The sequence below is a fragment of the Amaranthus tricolor genome, chromosome 7 (assembly GCF_026212465.1).
Source record: "Amaranthus tricolor cultivar Red isolate AtriRed21 chromosome 7, ASM2621246v1, whole genome shotgun sequence".
Classification (NCBI taxonomy): Eukaryota; Viridiplantae; Streptophyta; class Magnoliopsida; order Caryophyllales; family Amaranthaceae; genus Amaranthus; species Amaranthus tricolor.
Window position 1 is genome coordinate 8,390,994 of NC_080053.1, and position 20,255 is coordinate 8,411,248.

At 33.0% G+C, this 20,255-nt stretch overlaps 2 protein-coding genes across 3 annotated transcripts; both read right to left on the bottom strand.

Annotated features, from left to right (window-relative positions):
* Positions 1-13,878: 13,878 nt before the first annotated feature.
* On the bottom strand, positions 13,879-17,399 carry LOC130817615 (protein ENHANCED DISEASE RESISTANCE 2-like). Of its 2 annotated transcripts, XM_057683423.1 has the most exons (3): positions 17,288-17,399; positions 16,722-17,140; positions 13,879-14,758 (listed from the first exon to the last, which is right to left on the bottom strand). In XM_057683423.1, exons 2-3 carry the CDS (start codon positions 17,092-17,094, stop codon positions 14,217-14,219), a joined length of 915 nt encoding a protein of 304 aa, XP_057539406.1. In that variant the 5' UTR covers positions 17,095-17,140; positions 17,288-17,399; the 3' UTR covers positions 13,879-14,216. The 2 variants fall into 2 exon arrangements, with proteins under 2 accessions (XP_057539406.1, XP_057539407.1); XM_057683424.1 differs by lacking the exon at positions 17,288-17,399 and having other exon boundaries at positions 16,722-17,268.
* Positions 17,400-18,743: 1,344 nt separating this feature from the next.
* LOC130818455 (uncharacterized) lies at positions 18,744-19,563 on the bottom strand. Its single transcript, XM_057684627.1, has 3 exons — positions 19,508-19,563; positions 19,300-19,393; positions 18,744-18,791 (listed from the first exon to the last, which is right to left on the bottom strand). Exons 1-3 carry the CDS (start codon positions 19,561-19,563, stop codon positions 18,744-18,746), a joined length of 198 nt encoding a protein of 65 aa, XP_057540610.1.
* Between the last annotated feature and the right edge of the window lie 692 nt (positions 19,564-20,255).

The following is a 20,255-nucleotide window of genomic DNA, read 5'->3' on the forward strand; positions in this document are numbered from 1 at the left end:
CCTACTCCATTTAGAAATTAGGTTCTCGTCATCCTATTGTGTAAATGACGCTATTTTCTTGCACCAATTGGGCCCACGTGCTAATGGAGTTTGGCTCGAAGCACTTGTACCAATCCTTAGAATCACCAGCAACACTCCGATGGAATAGGTGCGTTTCTACATAGTGGGTCTATTGGTGCATGGAGGTATGAGACCACAGATGTTTGAGAATGCCTCCAAGTGTTGTAGATGACATTCATTCTTTAAGCCATAGAAAGAGGTCTCTTTCACCATATGAGTAAATTAAGGGTGTATATGGTATGGAGTTGTAGGTATAGGAAGCACGTCACCCCCTTGGAATTCTTGGGACTCAGGTGTGCCAAATTGATAAAACAACTGTTGAGACTGAATTTGGGGTGGAGCTTGCCTTTGAACACGTTGGATCTCAGGATTGTAGGGCACTAGCTGTTGATTTGATCTGTGCGTGTTTTAGTGCATGCAAACAACACTAAAAACCAAGCGTAAGCACTAACAAGCAAGATTAGGCAACAATAAACAAAAATAAAGAGAAAATAAAATACATAAAGAAAAAAATATAAAAATAATGCCTTGTCCCGAGCAACAGCGCCATTTTGATAACGGGTTTTTAGTGTCACTTACTAAAAGCCAATTGCACAAACAATATTTATAACACCCTTATACAACTATGACTAGTGTATTGGTAAGTTTGAGATCAAACCACAAGGACATGGGACGAAAGACTCAATACTTGATGTAGGGAAGTTTATATGGAAAAATGCGTTTGTGAACTAAACTAATAGCAATAAAAAAACAAGGCAAGAATGACTATGATACAAAGCAATAGATGACAATTGGGGATAGATTAGGTACCCCCTAGGAACCTCAATATAACAAAAGATAAGTTAGATCAAGAGATAATCAATAACAATCAATCAACACACTCAAGATAACGAGAGGAAGTTGGTAACCCCACAAGTCACACGAACGACCTATAATCGCCCTATGTTTTCTAAGGAGTGGCAGGACAAGATTCGTATCAAATACCAATCAAACAATCATCATCAATCTCAAACCCTAATCCTACACAATGAAGAACAAGACCAATCCTAAAACTTCACTAATCAAACCACTAAGAAAACTACTCGCACATGTCTAAACTAACTAGGTCATAGGCAATGAACAAAAGTATGAAATAAGACATAAATAAGGTAGAACAAAATCAATAAGAATCAATAGGGAAAGAAATAAATGAAACCAGCAACTATTCTATCAAAGCGATAAATGATGAACATGAGCAATAAAGAAAGCAATAAAATCAACAACGATAAATGAAGGAATTAGATGAGATAATTGCATAAAGAAATGATAACTTACATAAATCAAAGTGCTTGAATGAAAAGAAATTTGAATATACTATAATCCTTGAATTAAATGCTTAAACTAAAGGCTTAAATGTAAAGAAAGCAATAAATGAAAGCTTTAAATCTAAACTAGTGCAATGAAATAAAACAAATCAATAAAGGATTGATGATCTAAAATGAGGCAAGTAACTTCCGAAGTAGGCATAGTTGATTCTACAGAAAATAGGGCGTAAATAGCCTAAAAACAAAAGGGGTTTGAATGCACTAAAATAGACCTTGAGGAAAAGCGTGCGAAAAAAGAACTCCACGCAGGAGCAGTGCAATCGACCGAACGACCATATCCACTCGGTCGAATGGGGATTCATTCGCCCGAATGACCCTATCCATTCGGTCGAATGGCGGTTCATTTGCCAAAATGGCATGCTATTCGCCCAAAAGAGAAACTCGAGAAGCATTGTATTCATCCTGTAGCTCTATTGCCCCGAACTAGTAGCCATTCGACCGAATGAAATCTCCATTCGATAGAATGGAAATCATTTCGCCAAATTAAAACAATAGCATTTGAGGCCTTCCTTGTAAGCTGTGTGTATCCATTCAACCGAATAGGCTAAGCATTCGGTTGAATGAGGGCTTTATCCTTAATCCATAGCATTTTTAAAGTAATTAAAAACTTCTGAACTATGCGGGGTCTTTGGGATAGACTTGAAATGCGTGCTAAATCTCTAATATGCGTGTCTAAACCTTGGTAAGAGTTTCCAAGCCTTGAACACATCGCGATTGAACTTGAAATCTTTGAAAACACCTAAAATGACCTTAAAACAACTCGAAGACAAGATCTCAAGGTAAAAGATTTGAAGAACCCTTTTAGTTGTAGATACCAACTTGAGTGCGCTAACAATGTTCTGAGATTTTCCTTGTAAAGCTTGGCGGAGAGAATTGGCATAAATGTTCTCCAAGACAGAAATAGATGACATACACATAGTGATTAAGCTTTAATTGATTGAAGATGAGAAGTCCAACGTGTATCCTTAGCCCGTTTCAATGTGCCAATGTAGGACGCTGTCGTATGCACACAAATTTAAATTATATTTTACCCTATAACAACTTGCTAAATATAGTAAGTGGTAAATAGGGGTCGATCCCACAAAGATTGTGATTACTAATGTTTTAAGATACTTCTAAATTATTTATTTTAATAGAAAATATGCAAAGTAAGAAAAATGGGGGGAAATGAGTTGTGACTACACTACTAAGGACTTAAAAATTAAATAAGTTTAATACAAGAAAATAAAATATGTAAAGTAAATAAGAGAGTAAATCAATAAGAGAAAGTAGTAGTAATATGTATTTTAGTCATTGGCTAGATTATTTTTAATCATTGATTAATTACAATTTTTATATGAAATAGGCGGCTGTAGGATTTATAGTACCCTCGTAAATCCGCTATCAACGACCCTTTTATATTAGCTTACTATTTGTACCCACCGTATTAAAGCCCTAGTGTTCATTATTCCGGTTTTAATGATTGACTGCTTTAACTTTAGGAAGACTTAACGAACCATTAAAATTAATTAAGAAGATACCCTATAACCCAACTAAATTTAATATTATGTAAACTCTAATAATAAAACTAGATGCAGTTATTATTACTAGTTGTTTCTTTAATAAAACTAATTAAACAATGTTCAATTAATTTTAAAACATTAACTTATACAAAAATAATTAAGTGTACCCAACAAAATTAATCTTATATGAATTCAAAAATAAAAACTAGTTCACATAAATAGTCAATAACAAAGTTGCATAAATTAAAGACCCATTTCAAATCTCATAAAAATAATATACCAAGACATTAATACATGTTACTATAAAATAATTTACTCCAAATTAAACATGACAAAATATGAAGAATAAAAAAAATTTATTAAGTAAATAATTTTTAATACAAAATAAGAGAAATTAAAAATATCTTTTTCAATCTCTTTTCTCTCCACTTAGTTGAATTATATAAGAATATTTTACACTATATTTATGGGAAGGCAAAGCCACTATTTATATAGGTAATCAATTAAGAAAAGGACAAAAAAATTGCAACTCGTTGTTACGGGGAGTCGAACAGCAGATCTGCTGTACCATACTCAGCAGCCCCTACCAATTAGACTAAATCGGTTTTGATGCTAAATTCAAATTGTACATTAAAGCACAAATATTTCGGCTGATCATTAAATGGCATTTATTGAAGCAAAAAACTTGTGGCCAAAATTGGAGCACGTGACGCCCAAGTTATGTGGCTAAACTTCCACCAACTTAGCTACAGAGTCTTAATTGATGTTCTTCTCCTCAAACGCCCAAGTATATATATATATGAGATTGATTTTTGACCTATTCACACAAGGTTTCCTTGTTTTTAACATCAGTTTCTCAAGGTATATACTTTTTTCTTTCCCTTTTTTTTCATTTTTTATTTTTTTTCACTTCATATTTCATCCTCTTCATCATTTAATTATTGGATCATGGTGTTAATTGGAAGAGATCCTTTCAATATAGATATCGTAGTAAACGAGTAAAAACTTCATAGTATGTGTGATACATAAATTACTTTAAATTTAATTAATTTTTGTCTATTTTAGGATAAGTAGTCATAACATTAAATATTAGTAATTTGAAACCAAGGAATACTTATAACAAATATGATGTAGGTGAACTAAAATAATATAGAAAGATATAAATATTCTTTCAATTAATTTATTTACAAGTCAATAAGTCATATTATTATATTAGAATTTTTTTATAAGAGAAGTTTGATTCATATGTATATACCTCCCCCACACACTTAAATCTTACATTGTCCTCAATGTAACACTTTTTTTTTATATAGAAAGAAAAATTAAAAGATTAATTTAAACAGACATAATACTGAATATAAAAATAGAAATTAAAAACAATAAAATACTTCCCTTAGGTTGCCTCCCAAGCAACGCCTCTATTTAATTGTCTATGGCTAGACTTCGTAAACTGGCATCTTTAAGTTCTGAATATCAATCCAATGACAATCTAATCCTTCATAAAATAGCTTGAGTCGATGACCATTTACTTTGCAAATCTTTTCATCCTGTAAATCTTTAATTTCTACTGCACCATGATCATAAACATTAGTAACTTCATAAGGTCCCATCCATCTGGACCTTAATTTTCATGGAAATAATCTTAATATAGATTGGTAAAGAAGAATTTTGTCTCCAACATGAAAAATCGTTTTAACAAACATTTTATCATGATATAATTTAGACTTTTCTTTGTAAATTATTGCGTTAGCGTCATTTCTTATTTCTTCTAATTCTTGAATTTGATGTTACGTATGTGTACCTGCACTGCATAAGTCTAAATTACACTTCTTAATCACCCAAAATGCTTTATGTTCTAATTCTATTGGAAAATGACTAGATTTATAAAAAATAAGTCTATATGGTGACATACCAATTGTGTTTTATACACTGTTTTGTAAGCCCACAGTGCATCTCCAAGTCTATAACTCCAATCTTTCTTATTAGGATTCACTACTTTCTCCAAATTACTTTTTATTTCCCTATTAGAATTCTCTACTTGTCCACTTCTTTGGGGATGGTAGGCTGTTGAAATCCTATGAGTTATATGATATTTCTTATTAAGCACAGATTCCAATACTTTATTACAAAAATTGGTTCCTCTATCACTTATAATGGCCTTAGGTACACCAAATCTATTAAATATTTGGGATCTAATAAACTACACTACAGCTTTAGCATCATCAGCTTTTGCTTCTACCCATTTAGAGACATAGTCAACAAATAAGGGGATATAAAGGTTACATTAGACTAAGAAAATGGACTCATAAAATCTATACCCCAAACGTCAAATATTTCAACCACTATAATAGAGCGTAAGGGCATTTGATCTCTTTTAGATATATTTCTACTCATTTGACATCTTTCACAAGTTTTCACAAAGAGATGTGCATCTTTATTCAATATAGGCCAATAAAATCCACTTTCTAATACCTTATGTACCGTTCTTTTGCCATTAAAATATCTACCACATTCAAATGAATGCCAAAAACTCAAAATTGACTTATCTCATTATCAGGCACACGTCTCAACACTTGGTATGAACAGATCTTTAAAAGGTAAGGCTCATCCCAAATATAAAACTTAGACCCATGCCTTAATTTATTTTTTTGAGCACGTGATAAATTCTCTGGTAATCTTTTTGTTACAATATAATTAACTATATCTGCATACTATGGCAGTTTTCCATGCAAAACATACAGGTGCTCATCTAGAAAAATATCACTTAGAGGAGAAGAAATATTATTATCTATAATTAATCTACTTAAATGATCAGGAACTAAATTCTCCTTTTCCTGATTTATCTCTAATTTCTAGATTAAATTCTTATGATAATAAAACCCACCTAATCAGCCTATGTTTAGATTCTCTTTTTTTGAATAAATGTCTAAGTGCAGCATGATCTGAACAAACTACCTTAGTACCTAAAATATAAGAAAGGAAATTTTCAAGTCCAAATACAATAGAATAAAGTTCTTTTTCAGTTGTTGTGTAGTTACATTGTGCATCATCTAAAGTACGAGAAGCATAATAAATCACATGAGAATCTCGTCCTACTTTTTGTCCTAAAACAACTCCTACAGCTTTGTCACTTGCATCATACATTAATTCAAAAGGTAATTCCCAATTAGAAGGTTATAAAATTGGTCTAGTTACTAATTTTTCTTTAAGGGAATCAAAGACTTCTTTACACTTATCATCAAATACAAATGGAACATCTTTACTCAAGAGCCTACATAATGGTTGGCAAATTTTAGAAAAATTCATAATAAATCTTCTTTAAAAACCAGCATGCCCTAGAAAAGATCTAACATCTTTAACACAAGATGGATACGGTAAAGATTGTATAACCTCAATTTTTGCTTTATCAACTTCTATTCCTTTAGAAGAAACTACATGTCCTAAGACTATACCTTGTTCCACCATAAAGTGACATTTTTCATAATTTAACACAATTTTAGTCTCAATACATCTTATAAGAACTAAGTCCGAATTTTCTAAACATTGGTCAAATGAATCGCCATAAACTGTAAAATCATCCATAAAAACTTCAATAATATAAGCCATATAGTCAAAAAAATATGGACATCATACATCTTTTGAAAGTAGTTATGCATAAACCAAAAGGCATTCGACGATATGCATATGTTCCAAAAGGACAGGTAAAAGTTGTTTTTTCTTGATCCTCAAGAGCATTGGCAATTTGGTTATATCCAGAATATCCATCTAAAAAACAATAATGAGAACGTCCTGCTAAACGCTCTAACATTTGGTCAATAAATGGTAAAGGAAAATGATCTTTTCTAGTTGCTGCATTTAATTTTCTATAATCTATGCAAACTCTCCATCCAATTTGTACTCTAGTAAGAACTAATTCACTTTCTTTATTTTCTGTTTTCTTAAATACGACATGTAATGGGATTAACCCTCTCTGAATCTGAAATAGGGTAAATAACTCTAACACTAAGAAGTTTAAGAATTTGCTTTATAACAACTTCCATCATAGGAGGATTTAAACAGCGTTGTGCTTCTCTAGATGGTTTAGCTCCTTCTTCTAAATTAAATTTATGGATACAAGTAAAAGGTCTAATGCCTCTAATATCAAATAACGTCCATCCTATTGCCATTTTATTTGCTTTTAAAACATTAATCAATCTTTCTTCTTGAGACACATTAAGATTATTGCAATTTTAACAGGTAATTTTTCACCTTTCTCCAAATAAACATATTTAAGATGTTTTGTTAATGGATTCAAATCTAACTCAAGAGAAAATTCAACAGATGGTTTAACTTGATCTAATAGTGGATGAGTACTAGAAGTTGAAGTATCTAACCAAGAAAGGTTCTCATGATAATCCTCATCACAAGCAAGACTTATTAAATCAGTATCTATTTCTTTTAAGCTATACATAAAGATGCATACACACTGTCATATAAACCATACTCACTTATATCCTTAATACATGAATCAATAACATCAATTGTACAAATAGAAGAAATTTCATTAAATGGGTGTTTCATAGCCTCATAGATGTTAAAGAATATTTTATCACCATCAAACTCCATGAAAAGTGTACCATTGTGTACATCTATTATGGTTTTAGCAGTTCTTATAAAAGGTCTTACTATTAATATAGGAGAGAAATTAGATAATTAGCTATAGTCTTCTTCCATTTTCAGCACATAAAAATCTGTTGGAAACACCAAAGAAGATCAATCTCTACTTCGTTAAAAATATCCAATAACTCTTTATCTAGCTCCACCCTTTTATCAAATTTTGTTAATCTTTTAGGAAAAGGGGGTCTAATTTTTGTAACATTAATAAAAGAGTTACATAAATATTTAATTCTTTCATTTTCTTTGATTACAAATTGGTGACTATATTTGGAATTCCTTTTTATCATCCAATTCATTTTTACTCTTTTTATCATCCTTAGTAGTATTATTTTAATCAATTTTTTCATCCTTCTTACTATGATCAACTACTAATTCCTTTCAAAATCTAGAGACTTTTTAGTAATAACAAAATGTTCCTTCCCACTTCTTAAAGTTATGGCACTAACATTTTCTCTAGGATTTAATGGTTGGGAGGGTAACTTATTACTAATTTGCACTTGTAAATTATGTATATCCTTAGCTAATTGTCCTACTTGATTTTCTAAATTTTGTATACTAGACTTATTCTCTTTTTGAAAATATAAAGAACTAAAAGCAAGAGATTTACCATATCTTCTAAGGTCATACCTTGAGATTGATTTTGTGGAAATTATTGTTGATTATAAGTTTGACCAAAAGCTAGAGGGTTGTTTTGACTAAACAATTTGACACTTAGGTTCCCCCATCAAAAGTTAGGGTGTTCTTTCCATCTTTCATTATATGAGTTTGAAAATGGATTGTATTTTCTTTGTGGTTGTCCAGGAAATCCACTAACAGCATTAACATGCTCATCTTCTTTTAATGTTGGACATGAGTCAGTCACATACCTATAATTTAAACATATACCATATGATTTTACTTGAGCAGTTAAATTATTTTGAACAAGTTTGGCAACTATATTTGTTAATGTAGATAATTGTTCTCAACTGAACTGGAATTACTCATATCAACTTTTCTAACATTTTCTTCTCTTGTGAAAAATGATTGAGTATTACCAGCCATATTAGCTATTAAATTTCATGTTTCTTGAAGGGTTTTATCCACTAAAGCACCACCACTAGCGGCATCTATCATAGCACGTTCGTTAGGAATAAGTCCTTCATACAAATATCGAATTAAGAGTTGTTCAGGAATTTGATAATTAAGATAACTAGCACATCGTAGCTATTAAATTGTTGTTTAAATAGTTTAAGTATTTTTGCCTTGTTTTTGCGTAATTAAAACTTAAACTTGATGCGAAAAATAAGAAAGAGACAACACAATTTTATGTGGAAACCTTCTAGGCCTAAAGAGAAGGAAAAACCACGACCCCTCGGGATTTTAAAATTCTCTATTATGTTTTAGGCAATTAATTACAATTACATAAAACAAATAAACAAAACTAGGCCAACTTCTCTTTCTCCTTCTCCTTCTCCTTCTCTTGCTTCACTCGAAGCTTCTCTCTTCTCCTCTAGACTTCCCTAAGTCTAGTTACAACAATTCTCTCAAAAAAAACTTTACAAAGGACAAATTTCTAAGGATAAAATTAATGAGTTGCACAAGAAAATATTTTAAGTTAATTGGCAATTTTTGGAGCAAAAATATTTCTTGTTAATTTTGGATCTCACGTATGGATACTCCTACACTCTCAAACCGATTGAAAAGCAACTCCCTTTTATATAGGAGCTCATGTAGCTATTAAAAGAAATAACCACCTACTACATCCTTATTCCTAAGATTAAGGAGGAGTAAGTGGATCTTGGATAGCAAGTAAAATAGCCACAGTTACTTTTCTAAAAATGGGCAAGGTAGTTTTTTTCTTAATTAAACCCATATTGCAAGCCTATTTATATGGAGAAAAATAAGGAGAAGTTTTCTCCACTTTCAGATTAGGTGCCGGTTAATTTTAAAGAAGTTATAAAAATGTTTTGCCAATTAACTCATTAAATTAATAATGCAACAAATTAATTTTAACCAATACATCAACTAAAAATCAGAATAGTATATTCTATAAAATTTTCAGTTGACGTTGATTCTTCCAGACAACAATCTTGGGATTAGAGCATTGTCTCCATCAACAAGTATCGTCAGATCATCAAACTTGGGAACAGTAAACCTCCTGTCTACATTTGACATCCTAAGCGTTCTTCCTTATCTAACTTTCTTGGATATATTTGACATACACACAGTTCATGGACCAAGTCTTAGGCACTTTCAACAATCTTTTATCAGGATCGGATATTGACCTGCACACAATCTCTAAAATAAAGGCGTTTATATTAAGTGTAGTCATCATCAAAACCTAAGAGAGTCAACACACATAATCTTTTAAAACATTCCCAATATTCATATAAAGTTTCACCAGAAAATTGGCGAATTCCACAAATTTCTTTTCTTATAGAAGCAACTCTAGAAGATGAAAAATATTTTTCTAAGAACAATAATTGTATATCAGTCAAAGTAGTGATAGATCCAGGTAATTAATAATACAACCAATCCATAGCAGAATCTTGTAAACTAAATGGAAAAGCCCGTAATTTAATTATATCCTCTTCCATATTTTCTGATTTCATTGAACTACGAACAACATGAAATTCTTTTAAGTGACGATGATGATCTTCACCAGGTAAACCACGAAATACAGGTAATAATTGAATAACTCTTGAATGTAATTTAAAAGGAGTAGTGATTTCAGGAAACACAATACATAATGGTTGATTATCAATAGTTGGAGCTGCAAGCTCCTTCAAAGATTGATTAGCCATATTAAAGTAATTAAGAACAATCTCACCAGACGATGTAGCTAGGTTGAAAAATTCTTCAAGTGAGAATATGAGTTCCTTTTCTTTTGATTCTTCGCCACTCACCTTTTCGTCTCTCTATTTCATAAACTATAGCCTTATGCTTCTTGAATAATTTGATTTGAAAAATACAAAAAAAAAATAGTAATAAATAATAAAAATAAATTAAGAAGTTACTTTAATAGTAATTTTGACACAATCCCCGGCAACGGCGCCAAAAACTTGTAGGACGCTGTCGTACGTGCACAAATTTAAATTATATTTTACCCTATAACAACTTGCTAAATATCATAAGTGGTAAATAGGGGTCGACCCCACAGAGATTGTGATTACTAATTTTAAAGATACTTCTAAATTATTTTTTTAATAGAAAATATGCAAAGTAAAAAAAATAGGGCGAAATGAGTTGTGACTACATTACTAAGAACTTAAAAATTAAATAAGCTTAATACAAGAAAATAAAATATGTAAAGTAAATACGAGAGTAAAACAATAAGAGAAAGTAATAGCAACATGTATTTTAGTCATTGGCAAGATTATTTTTAATCATTGATTAATTACAACTTTTATATGAATAGGCGGCTGTAGGATTTATAGTACCTCGTAAATTCCTTATCAACCCTTTTTTATTAGCTTACTATTTGTACCCAAGATAGTAAAGCCCTAGCGTTCATTAATCCGATTTTAATGAATTAACTGCTTTAATTTTAGGAAGACTTCACCAACCATTAAACTTAATTAAGAAGATACCCTATAACCCAACTAAATTTAATATTATGTAAACTCTAACAATAAAACTACATGTAGTTATTATTACTAGTTGTTTCTTTAATAAAACTAACTAAACAAAGTTCAATTAATTTTAAAACATTAACTTATATAAGAATAATTAATTGTACCCAACAAAATTAATCTTATATAAACTTAAAAATAAAAACTAGTTTACATAAATACTCAATAACGAAGAAAATTAAAGACCCATTTCAAATCTCATAAGAATAATATGCCAAGACATTAATACATGTTACTACTAAATAATTTACTCCAAGTTAAATATTGAAAATTAATAGGACATCTAATACTCTCTAAAGGGAGGGGGGCGAAATAGAGAATATACCCGTTTAAAAATTTTTCTGGAAGGTAAGCTCAAGTGCTTGCGAGACCTTTTAAAACAGTTTTCTAAAACTTTTTTAGGTTGAATGATAGATCTAAGGGATTTGTTAACGAGGTTCGGCTATTAATAACCTACTCCCTGCTTATGAGATCTCACTATCTTCTCTCATCACGTTCTTCCCCTTGAAGAACATCTTACAAGTTCCCTTAATAAAAGTACAAATGAGAGAGTTTAATGAACTATGTTTTACAGCACTTCAGGAATACCAGATCTTAATGCAAGAAGAGAGAAATTTATGAGAAATGTTGCAGTCTTACTTCCTTGGATAAACTCCAATAAGGTCCGAATTATGCTTTGAATTTGGCTCAAACCCAAGTGTTTTCAAGCTTGGGGCTCATTAGCCTCCTCGCTTCGTCTGGCTCGGACTCCCCAGGGGAGGGGTAGTCCCCTTTTAATCGGCACCCTGCTATATTCGACAGGTGCCTCACCCTATTTGGCCCCTTCCCTGGATGGACTCCAATGGGGTCCGAATTATGTTTCAAACTTTGCTCATAAGCCCAAGTGTTTTCAAGCTTAGGACTCATTAGCCCCCTCGCCTAATCTGACTCGGACTTCCCAGGGGAGGGGGAGTCCTCTCTTAATCGGCACCATACTATATTCGGCAGGTGCCTTACCCTATTCGGCCCCTTCCCTGGATGGACTCCAATGGGGTCCAAATTATGTTTCAAACTTGGCTCATAAGCCCAAGTATTTTCAAGCTTGGGGCTCATTAGCCCAAGTATTTTCAAGAATGGGACTAATTAGCCCTTCACTTCGGCTACTAAGAAAACTCGGACTCCTCAGGGAAAAGGGGAGTCCCCTATTCGACCACTAAGCAAACTCAGACTCCTCAGGGAAAGGGGAAGTCCCCTATTCAGCCTGCCCCTATTGGCCACTAAGCATACTCGGACTCCTGAGAAAAGGGGGAATCCCCTATTCGGCCTGTCCCTATCCGGCCACTAAGCAAACTCGGACTCCTCAGGGAAATGGGGAGTCCCCTATTCGGCCTATCCCTATTCGGCCTCTAAGCAAACTCGACTCCTCAGGGAAAAGGGAGTCCCCTATTCGGCCTGTCCCTATTCGGCTACTAAGCAAACTCGAACTCCTCAGGGAAAGGAGGAGTCCTCTATTTGGCTTGTCCCTATTCGACCACTCGACAAATCGGACCCCTTGGAGAAAAGGGAATCCCTTATTCGGCCCTCGACTGACTCGGACTGCCACGGAAGGGGGAATCTAGTATTCAGCAAATTCTTTATTCGGTCTCCCGTCTGACTTGGACTCCCCAAGGGAGGGGGAGCCCCCTAGTATTCGACCATCCACAGTATTCGGGCCACGAAGACTTTGACCAATGGTCTATTTTTAATCTTAGGATCGATTCGTTATTTTCCGGAATAAGCTTGAATATAGCTCGGCCTTCGAAGGGCGGGAGCCCAATGGCCTCCAATGGCCTCCAATGTCAGGCTACGCCACCGCCAATCCAAGGAGATACTACCTTCTTTGATCAGTAGTGTCCTCCGCTCAAAGCTCGCTAACGGTTACGTTTGACGCCCTTTGCGGGTGGGGCTAATGTTATTGGGTCAACCAACTTTCATTTGACGGGCCAAGCTAAAAGGCCCAATAACCCTAATAACCAATCAAGCTACTAGAAAGCCCATCCTGAAGGGTGAAGTTACCAAAATGCCTTTGGTCAGTCATCCCGGGTTATTTATTACCCTATAAATATCCTTATTTATGACTATTTATGATATGCTATTTTCTCTCTAAAACTTTATTACCCTATAAATATTCACATTTATGACTATTTATGGTATGTTATTTTCTCTCTCTAAACCTCTACTACTTGCATTCATTCCTTGTTTCATATTCCCGATCATTGACTTGAGCGTCGGAGGGGCTTTCCGGAAAAGCGCCCCCGGACAATTAACTCTGTTCGTTTTGCAGTTCACCAGCCGAACCCAGTCCAAGTTATTCGAACCCTTCGACGGTGAGGTCCACATTCCTTCCTAAATTAAATTGACTCGTTTTTAGACGGAAACAAGACTAATCATATCTATTTTATCTATTTTGATTTTATTGTTTTTTAATCATCTGTGTACAATCTAATTACTCTTAACAATTTTATAAATGGCTGTGTAACTATTAAGTGTTGCATTATCTAGACCGAGAGTAAAGAGCAATGGCAGAATATTTACAAAATCAATCCATCAAATCAATGCTCATAATGCAAAAGAATAGATTATGCTTTTTAACACTTGTAAAGACATATCATGGTATCATTGAGTTGAAAGAATCTTCCTTTGAGTAAAGACGAGTACACAATAATAGAAGTCAAGTTAACAATACTACTTTTATTATGTTTTATAATCGAGTACAACCTTCCCCATCCTCAACATCACAAGATTCATAACAGCCTTGACTATTAACCTCCACTCATCACCAATCCCACCCTTAAAAAATGTCGTATGACCCAAAGAATCTTTAATCTAATTTAATTGTATTGACCATAAATAAATATGGGTATGAAGAGATGAATAAACATAAGGGAGTTTGGTATTGGCTGATGGGCCATGATTTAGACTTGATGAAATTCTAATTTGTTCCCTTCAAGCCGTCAAAAGACACTCTGCAATTATGTTCCCCGAGTAATTTTACCAAATTAGCTCTAAGAGAGGACACCCGGATCAGATTGGTCACTCCTACTACTTCCTTCCCCGTCAACATGATTCACCTTAGCCAAACCCAACCTTCCTATGCCAACCCCATTCGAAGGTGAATTTGAGTCAACAAACTCGGCTGAATTCATCTCCATTTGACAAATCCTCACCGCCCCAATCAACTTCTCCGGCAACTCCTCTTCAATCTGGCCTTCGACCACAAATCCCATGTCTATTGTTACCGATGTGACACACCCCAACGCAAGATGAACCAATGCACCAGCTATCTTCGAGCTCGAGATATCCACATCAATCTCCAAGTAGTTCGGTCCCCTGTGATACCGACATGTCAATGCCTTCCCTAAGAGGCAAGCACTGTAGTTTCCCACTGCTGTTTTTACTATCCATGGTCCCTTTACAATTCGATTCACTAGCTTTAATCGGCTATTCCTGAACCCATCATCGCCATTTATGAAACGTTCTAACAATGAACCTGATTCAATTGGCTCATCTGTTGAGAAGTAGAATACCGCGCTGTGATGCTCTCTACCTGCCACATTATCGCACAAAATTTGGATCTTATTCATCTATTCAATTACTCTTTTCCATCACCAAAAAAATAAGATTATAACCTCATGATAAAAAAAAAAGGCTAAATTTAGCAAATTGGCAATCACATACTTTCTCGATTCTAATTTACTTGTAACATTTATTTTTTCACTCAGTCCAATATACTAATTCAATCCTTAATATCTCTAATTGCAAAATAAAAAATTATAAAAACTTAGTAATAATAATCTTTGCAATGAGACGAATCAAACAAGATCTCACTTGACTATGTTTTAACTTATAAATTAAAAACTAATTACAATTAAGAGTAATGAATGAATAGTTTCATTGTTTCTAACGTTGCAACTAATATAAAACGGGAGAAGTATAACATCATCTAAGGTCAATTGCTGATTTGTTAATTCATAAAGAACCTCACCTAAAATGATTGATTTTTGGAATTAATACCTTAAAAGGTTGAGATTATCATAATTAATTAAGAAGTAGTTTAAAAACTCGTACAATATACAAACTATTTAGCAACGACATATATAAATATATGATATTAAAAAATAAAACCAAACATATTATAGTCTATAAATCAATCAATTTAAATAAAAATAATAGGAAAATTTACCCAGAATAATCCAACCTATTCACGATTTTCCTACAATAATCCCAACTATCGATTAACCATGAATAATCCGAACTTAGGAGGGTCTTTGCCTTGGGTACACTCGGGTGACCTGCTACCTATTGTAGCAAGTCATTTTGAATATAAAAAAAAAAAAGATAAATTACAAACATATTACAAAAATATTTTAAAAAATGAAAAATTTACCCAGAATAATCCAACCTATTTACGATTTTCCTACAATAATCCCAACTATTGACTAACGGGCAGAAAATTAGCTGTTGCACCGGTAAAAACAAGAGCAACAACAGCACAGGTTAAGTGAGTCAATAGTTGGGATTATTCATGGTTAATTGATAGTTGGGATTATTGTAGGAAAATCGTGAATAGGTTGGATTATTCCGAGTAAATTTTCCAAAATAATAACGTTATTTTTCTTTAAACAATGAGTTTCATCTCGCAAACTCTTTCCAAATGTGATACATGAAAATTACCTAAAATGTATAATTAAATCAATCATGTTAGATCTATCTATACATAGACACCAATTGGTCACTAATTTTTTTCAACTATATTCAATTTCCAATTGTTGCTTTGACATAGTCAAACTTTCTCAACTACCTTGCTGATTCCTTCTTTTGCGACTGTTTACACTTTACACGCAAAAGCAAATAATTTTAATACTTTATTTTGATGAAAGTTAATATACGTAAAAATGAAACTTATGTTCCCCGTCAGATTGAAATTTATTTTGCATTCACAAAATAAATGACTAAGATTATAGCAAAAGAACCCTAATCTTGAATCTGATGGGTTATGAAGATTTAAATTAGAATTTTTTTTAATTAAAAAACAGCAATCATCTCGAAATTAAATAACAGGATTATCCGTTAATCAATTTGACAATTCAGTAAAAGACCAATTTAATTCATTTCTAAGTTAATTCATTTTAGAAAATCATCAAAAACAGAAAGTCTGAAATTACAGCAAACGATTGAAACGAACACTAATCCAAAAAAAAAAAAAAAAAGCTTCATTTCATTTATTTTTAACACAAGTCATTAATGACTGATAAGTATGAAATTACAGCAAACGAACATTTATTCATCAATTCACGAATTATATATAATTAAAATCATTAAGAATTTCCCCCAGCTAAACAATTAGCAACTATCTCAGAATTAAACACAGGTTTTACTGTCAATCAATTTAACAATAAAAAAATGAGCTACAACTCAAATCATTATAAAAACAGGTTAAATTTCTTCAAATATCAATCCATTTTAAAGGTCAAATTTTATCGTTCAAAAAAAATTTAACAAAAACTAACCTGGAACTTGAAGATTAACAGCAAAAACGAAAGACTTAAGAAAATCTCCATTAGACTGATGAGATCGAAGAACACGCATAACACGGTTGTCGGCACGTGAAAGCACGTGCTCAAGCTTAGAATTTGACTTTAACCAATCAACGGCGGTAGGCCTCAAGAGATAGTCAACAGAGGCGGAGGACTTGGTTTTCTTCAACAAATACTGTTTTGATCGGAGAGAGAATAAGTTTCCAGGCGGTGATGCCCAACCGTTGGATCCATTGAGAAGGTCCACGTGGCGTAAAGATCCACCGTTGATCGTTTTTTCTCTCCAATCTAGATTTGAGGACGACCGCGTTTCATAATTGCTGGTGGCAGGGGTGGTGGTGTTCATAATCTTCGTGAAACTTTCTCTCTCCAGATTTTTGGTGTTTCTCCCTCTGAAGTAAGAGGAATTGGAAATGTTAGTTATGAGTTATGACTCATGAGTAACACAATAATTAGTAAAGAGAAAGAAAAGGGTTTCGCTTTTTATTATTTTTATCATGATGAAGTATTATTTATTATTTTTTCTTTTAAATAATTACCTGCGTAATTAAACGAAAGCGCTCGTGTGACGGTGTGATTGTCTGTAAAGCATGTTTCATCTGCAGTGTAGGTTGCGTCGGAAGCTTCGTAGGGTGGGACTGTGGAAGTAATCTTTTATCTTATTCACTCTTATTTTCCGGATCTTAAATACTTAAATGACAAGTTTGCTAGGTGGTAATAAACGATATGCTAATTTGAAAGAAAAACTAGTGTAATTTTGATTGAAAAATCTCTTAGTTGCGTTGATAGTCATGCTCCTCCAATTTCAATCATCTCATTTTCTTCATAAAATGTATTCCAATGCATTACCATTAAGAGATGTGGTATTAAGTGGTAATGAAAATTTATAATGTCAAAAACTTTTTTGTGATCAAAATTTCATTACCATGGGAATGATATAGAACTTCTGATGAAAATTTAACACTAAAAATAATTTTTTTTATTACCATTTAATACCACTAACCAAACTGGCTGAAAATGTTTGACTTTTCAAATATTTAAATATATCATTTTAATTTTTAATATATTTCAATATATAATAAAATTTTGATATTAATAATTTTTTCATTAAAATGATCAAAAAAGATCTTACTTAACTATATTTAACTTAAAAATTAAAAATTAATCACAAATTAAGAGTGTTGAATAAATAGTGCATTATCTTGTAGAATTCGATTCTAGTTCCAAGCAGTTCAAAAGGCAATTCCTTTAGATTCAACTCTTGGGTTAGGCAAGTCGGATCATTTGTCAATTCAATCTTTTGCTTTAAATAAAAATATAAAAAAATCATATAAAGTGCTATAATAATGTTAAGATACCATAGTTAATTATTTTAAAATTTATTGCTTGTCAATCGTTATTAAAATATATATTAAAAAAAAGAAAATATAAAAAATGATAAATTTATAGTAAAGATGATTAATAAAAAAGGTAGAAAATGGACGTGAAGCTTAGTTGTTCGCGGTTTTGCGGCTGCACGGGCCGATATGCCAACAGTTCTATGGGTTCGTCAAAATTTTATTGTAACCTTAATGGTTCGCAGTTCGGACCAGTTAGGAAGCTGTTGCAGAAGGTTTCGATTTCGGGACAATTCTTCGACGACTCTAAAACGGTCGTGTTTTGGGTAACTCGCCCCATGACTATCACTAGTTGTAAGTAATTTACAACCAGAAAGTATTTCACGATTTTTCACATCACATGAAAATTAAATAATTGGTTTTAGTGTGATGTATATGAGTTAGACCCAATGTCACGTACAGTATCAAAAAATACGAACAATAACGCAAGAAAAAAAAGGATAGAATAACATGATAGATTAGAATAGGAGCGAATTTAGGTGCAGTAAATATGATTGTTTGCTACAGATTTAACACAAGTAAATATCATATATGTTTGGAAAGGTTGTGTAACACTCCGGCCGATCAAAGCGTCGGTGACTATCATGGAAACTGTAGACTAGCCCCATAGATCAATATATGTTTTTTCAGCACCCTTTAGCCTCGCCTATGCGCACTCAGAAAAGCTTCCCAATTAGGAATGCAAACGGGGCGGGGCGGGTATTGGCGTCACCATCCCCATCCCCATCTGGTAAATCAATCCCCATCCCCGCGGCGGGTATAATTTTTTTCTCCGTCCCCGCCTCGATGGGTTTGTACCTAATACCATCCCCATCCCCATCTCCATCTGGGTATCCATCCCCGTCTAATACCCATTTTACCCGCCCCACCACCCGTCAAATCCCCGCTTAATACCCATCTGTGTCACATATTTATTTTCAATTATTTGGGCTTTAAAACCCATAAAACATATCCAAACTCCAAAGTCTCAAACAAAAACACATATCCAAAGTCTCAATTCAAACAAATATATATCCGAAGTCTCAATGGTTATTATACACTACATTAACAACATTATTAACCATTGAGATTGAAAAATTAAAATAATTCCAAATCTAAACATGTAAAAAAAAGATAAAAATAAATTAACAAAGAAGATAATCTTAATAAAATACCTGATCTTGGGTTACATCGCAAACACAGATTCTTCCATTATAGAAAATAGTCATTTGTTCTTGCTTTGAAATTTTTCCTCCATTACTTGATTGCCTGTTAATTATCAACACACAACAATATTAATTAAAAAATCAAATCAATAATCACCTAATTTTATTAATCAATTTGAAAAAAATTATAATCAATTAACAAATAAGAGATACATACGTTGAGGACAGAGACGCAGAAGATGGTAGAAGGCCAAGCTCAAGATCGAATTCCATTTTTCTTTTGTAAAAAATTGATTATGCAGATAATTATTTGTGAGGATTTTTTAATAATAATGATGAAATTTGAAAGAAAGAAAAATAAAAAAAGTTGATGAAATAAAAAAGTGAGGCTAAAATTGGTACTTTTAGCATATCAATGTTCGAGGTTTCTAAGGTAAAATGTAACATTATCAATGGCACCGACAGTGAAACAAACAACAAGCTAATCTCAGATCTATACCAGTGATATGCAAACTGAAGAAGTGAGGCTAAAATTGCTTACCTGTGAAGATTGAAGAAGATGATTGAAGAAGAATGGCAGTGAAGATTGAAGAAAAAGGAAATGAGTAATGACGGCCAGCGCCCAGCACTCCAGCAGTAAAGACTGAAGAAGAATAGAAGATGCGATTGCAAATGACGGCCAGCACAACACAGTGAAAGAAAAAGGGTTTTGAAATTTAGGGTTTTCAAATTTATTTTTTTTATACAATATAAACCGGGATTTTTAAAAACTTTTAAAAAAATTTGAAGATACTTTCAAGAATTTCAGAAATTTGAAAATAAATTTTTTAAAAAATTTATTCACTGCGGCGGGGCGGGGAGGGGCGGGGCGGGGATGGGGCGGGTTTCACCTAAAACCCATCCCCATCCCCATCCCCGTGGTGGGTATGAATTTTATACCCGTACCCGCCCCATGACCCATCAAA

Excerpts from the sequence above, each read along its gene's own strand:
- LOC130817615 (XM_057683423.1), bottom strand. The coding sequence starts at position 17,094 with ATGAACACCACCACCCCTGCCACCAGCAATTATGAAACGCGGTCGTCC. Across the intron at positions 14,759-16,721 it reads TGTTAATCTTCAAGTTCCAG|GTAGAGAGCATCACAGCGCG; the intron begins GTTAGTTTTTGT and ends ATAATGTGGCAG.
- LOC130818455 (XM_057684627.1), bottom strand. The coding sequence starts at position 19,563 with ATGGAATTCGATCTTGAGCTTGGCCTTCTACCATCTTCTGCGTCTCTG. Across the intron at positions 19,394-19,507 it reads TCTGCGTCTCTGTCCTCAAC|GCAATCAAGTAATGGAGGAA; the intron begins GTATGTATCTCT and ends GATAATTAACAG. Across the intron at positions 18,792-19,299 it reads GCGATGTAACCCAAGATCAG|GCGAGGCTAAAGGGTGCTGA; the intron begins GTATTTTATTAA and ends GAGTGCGCATAG.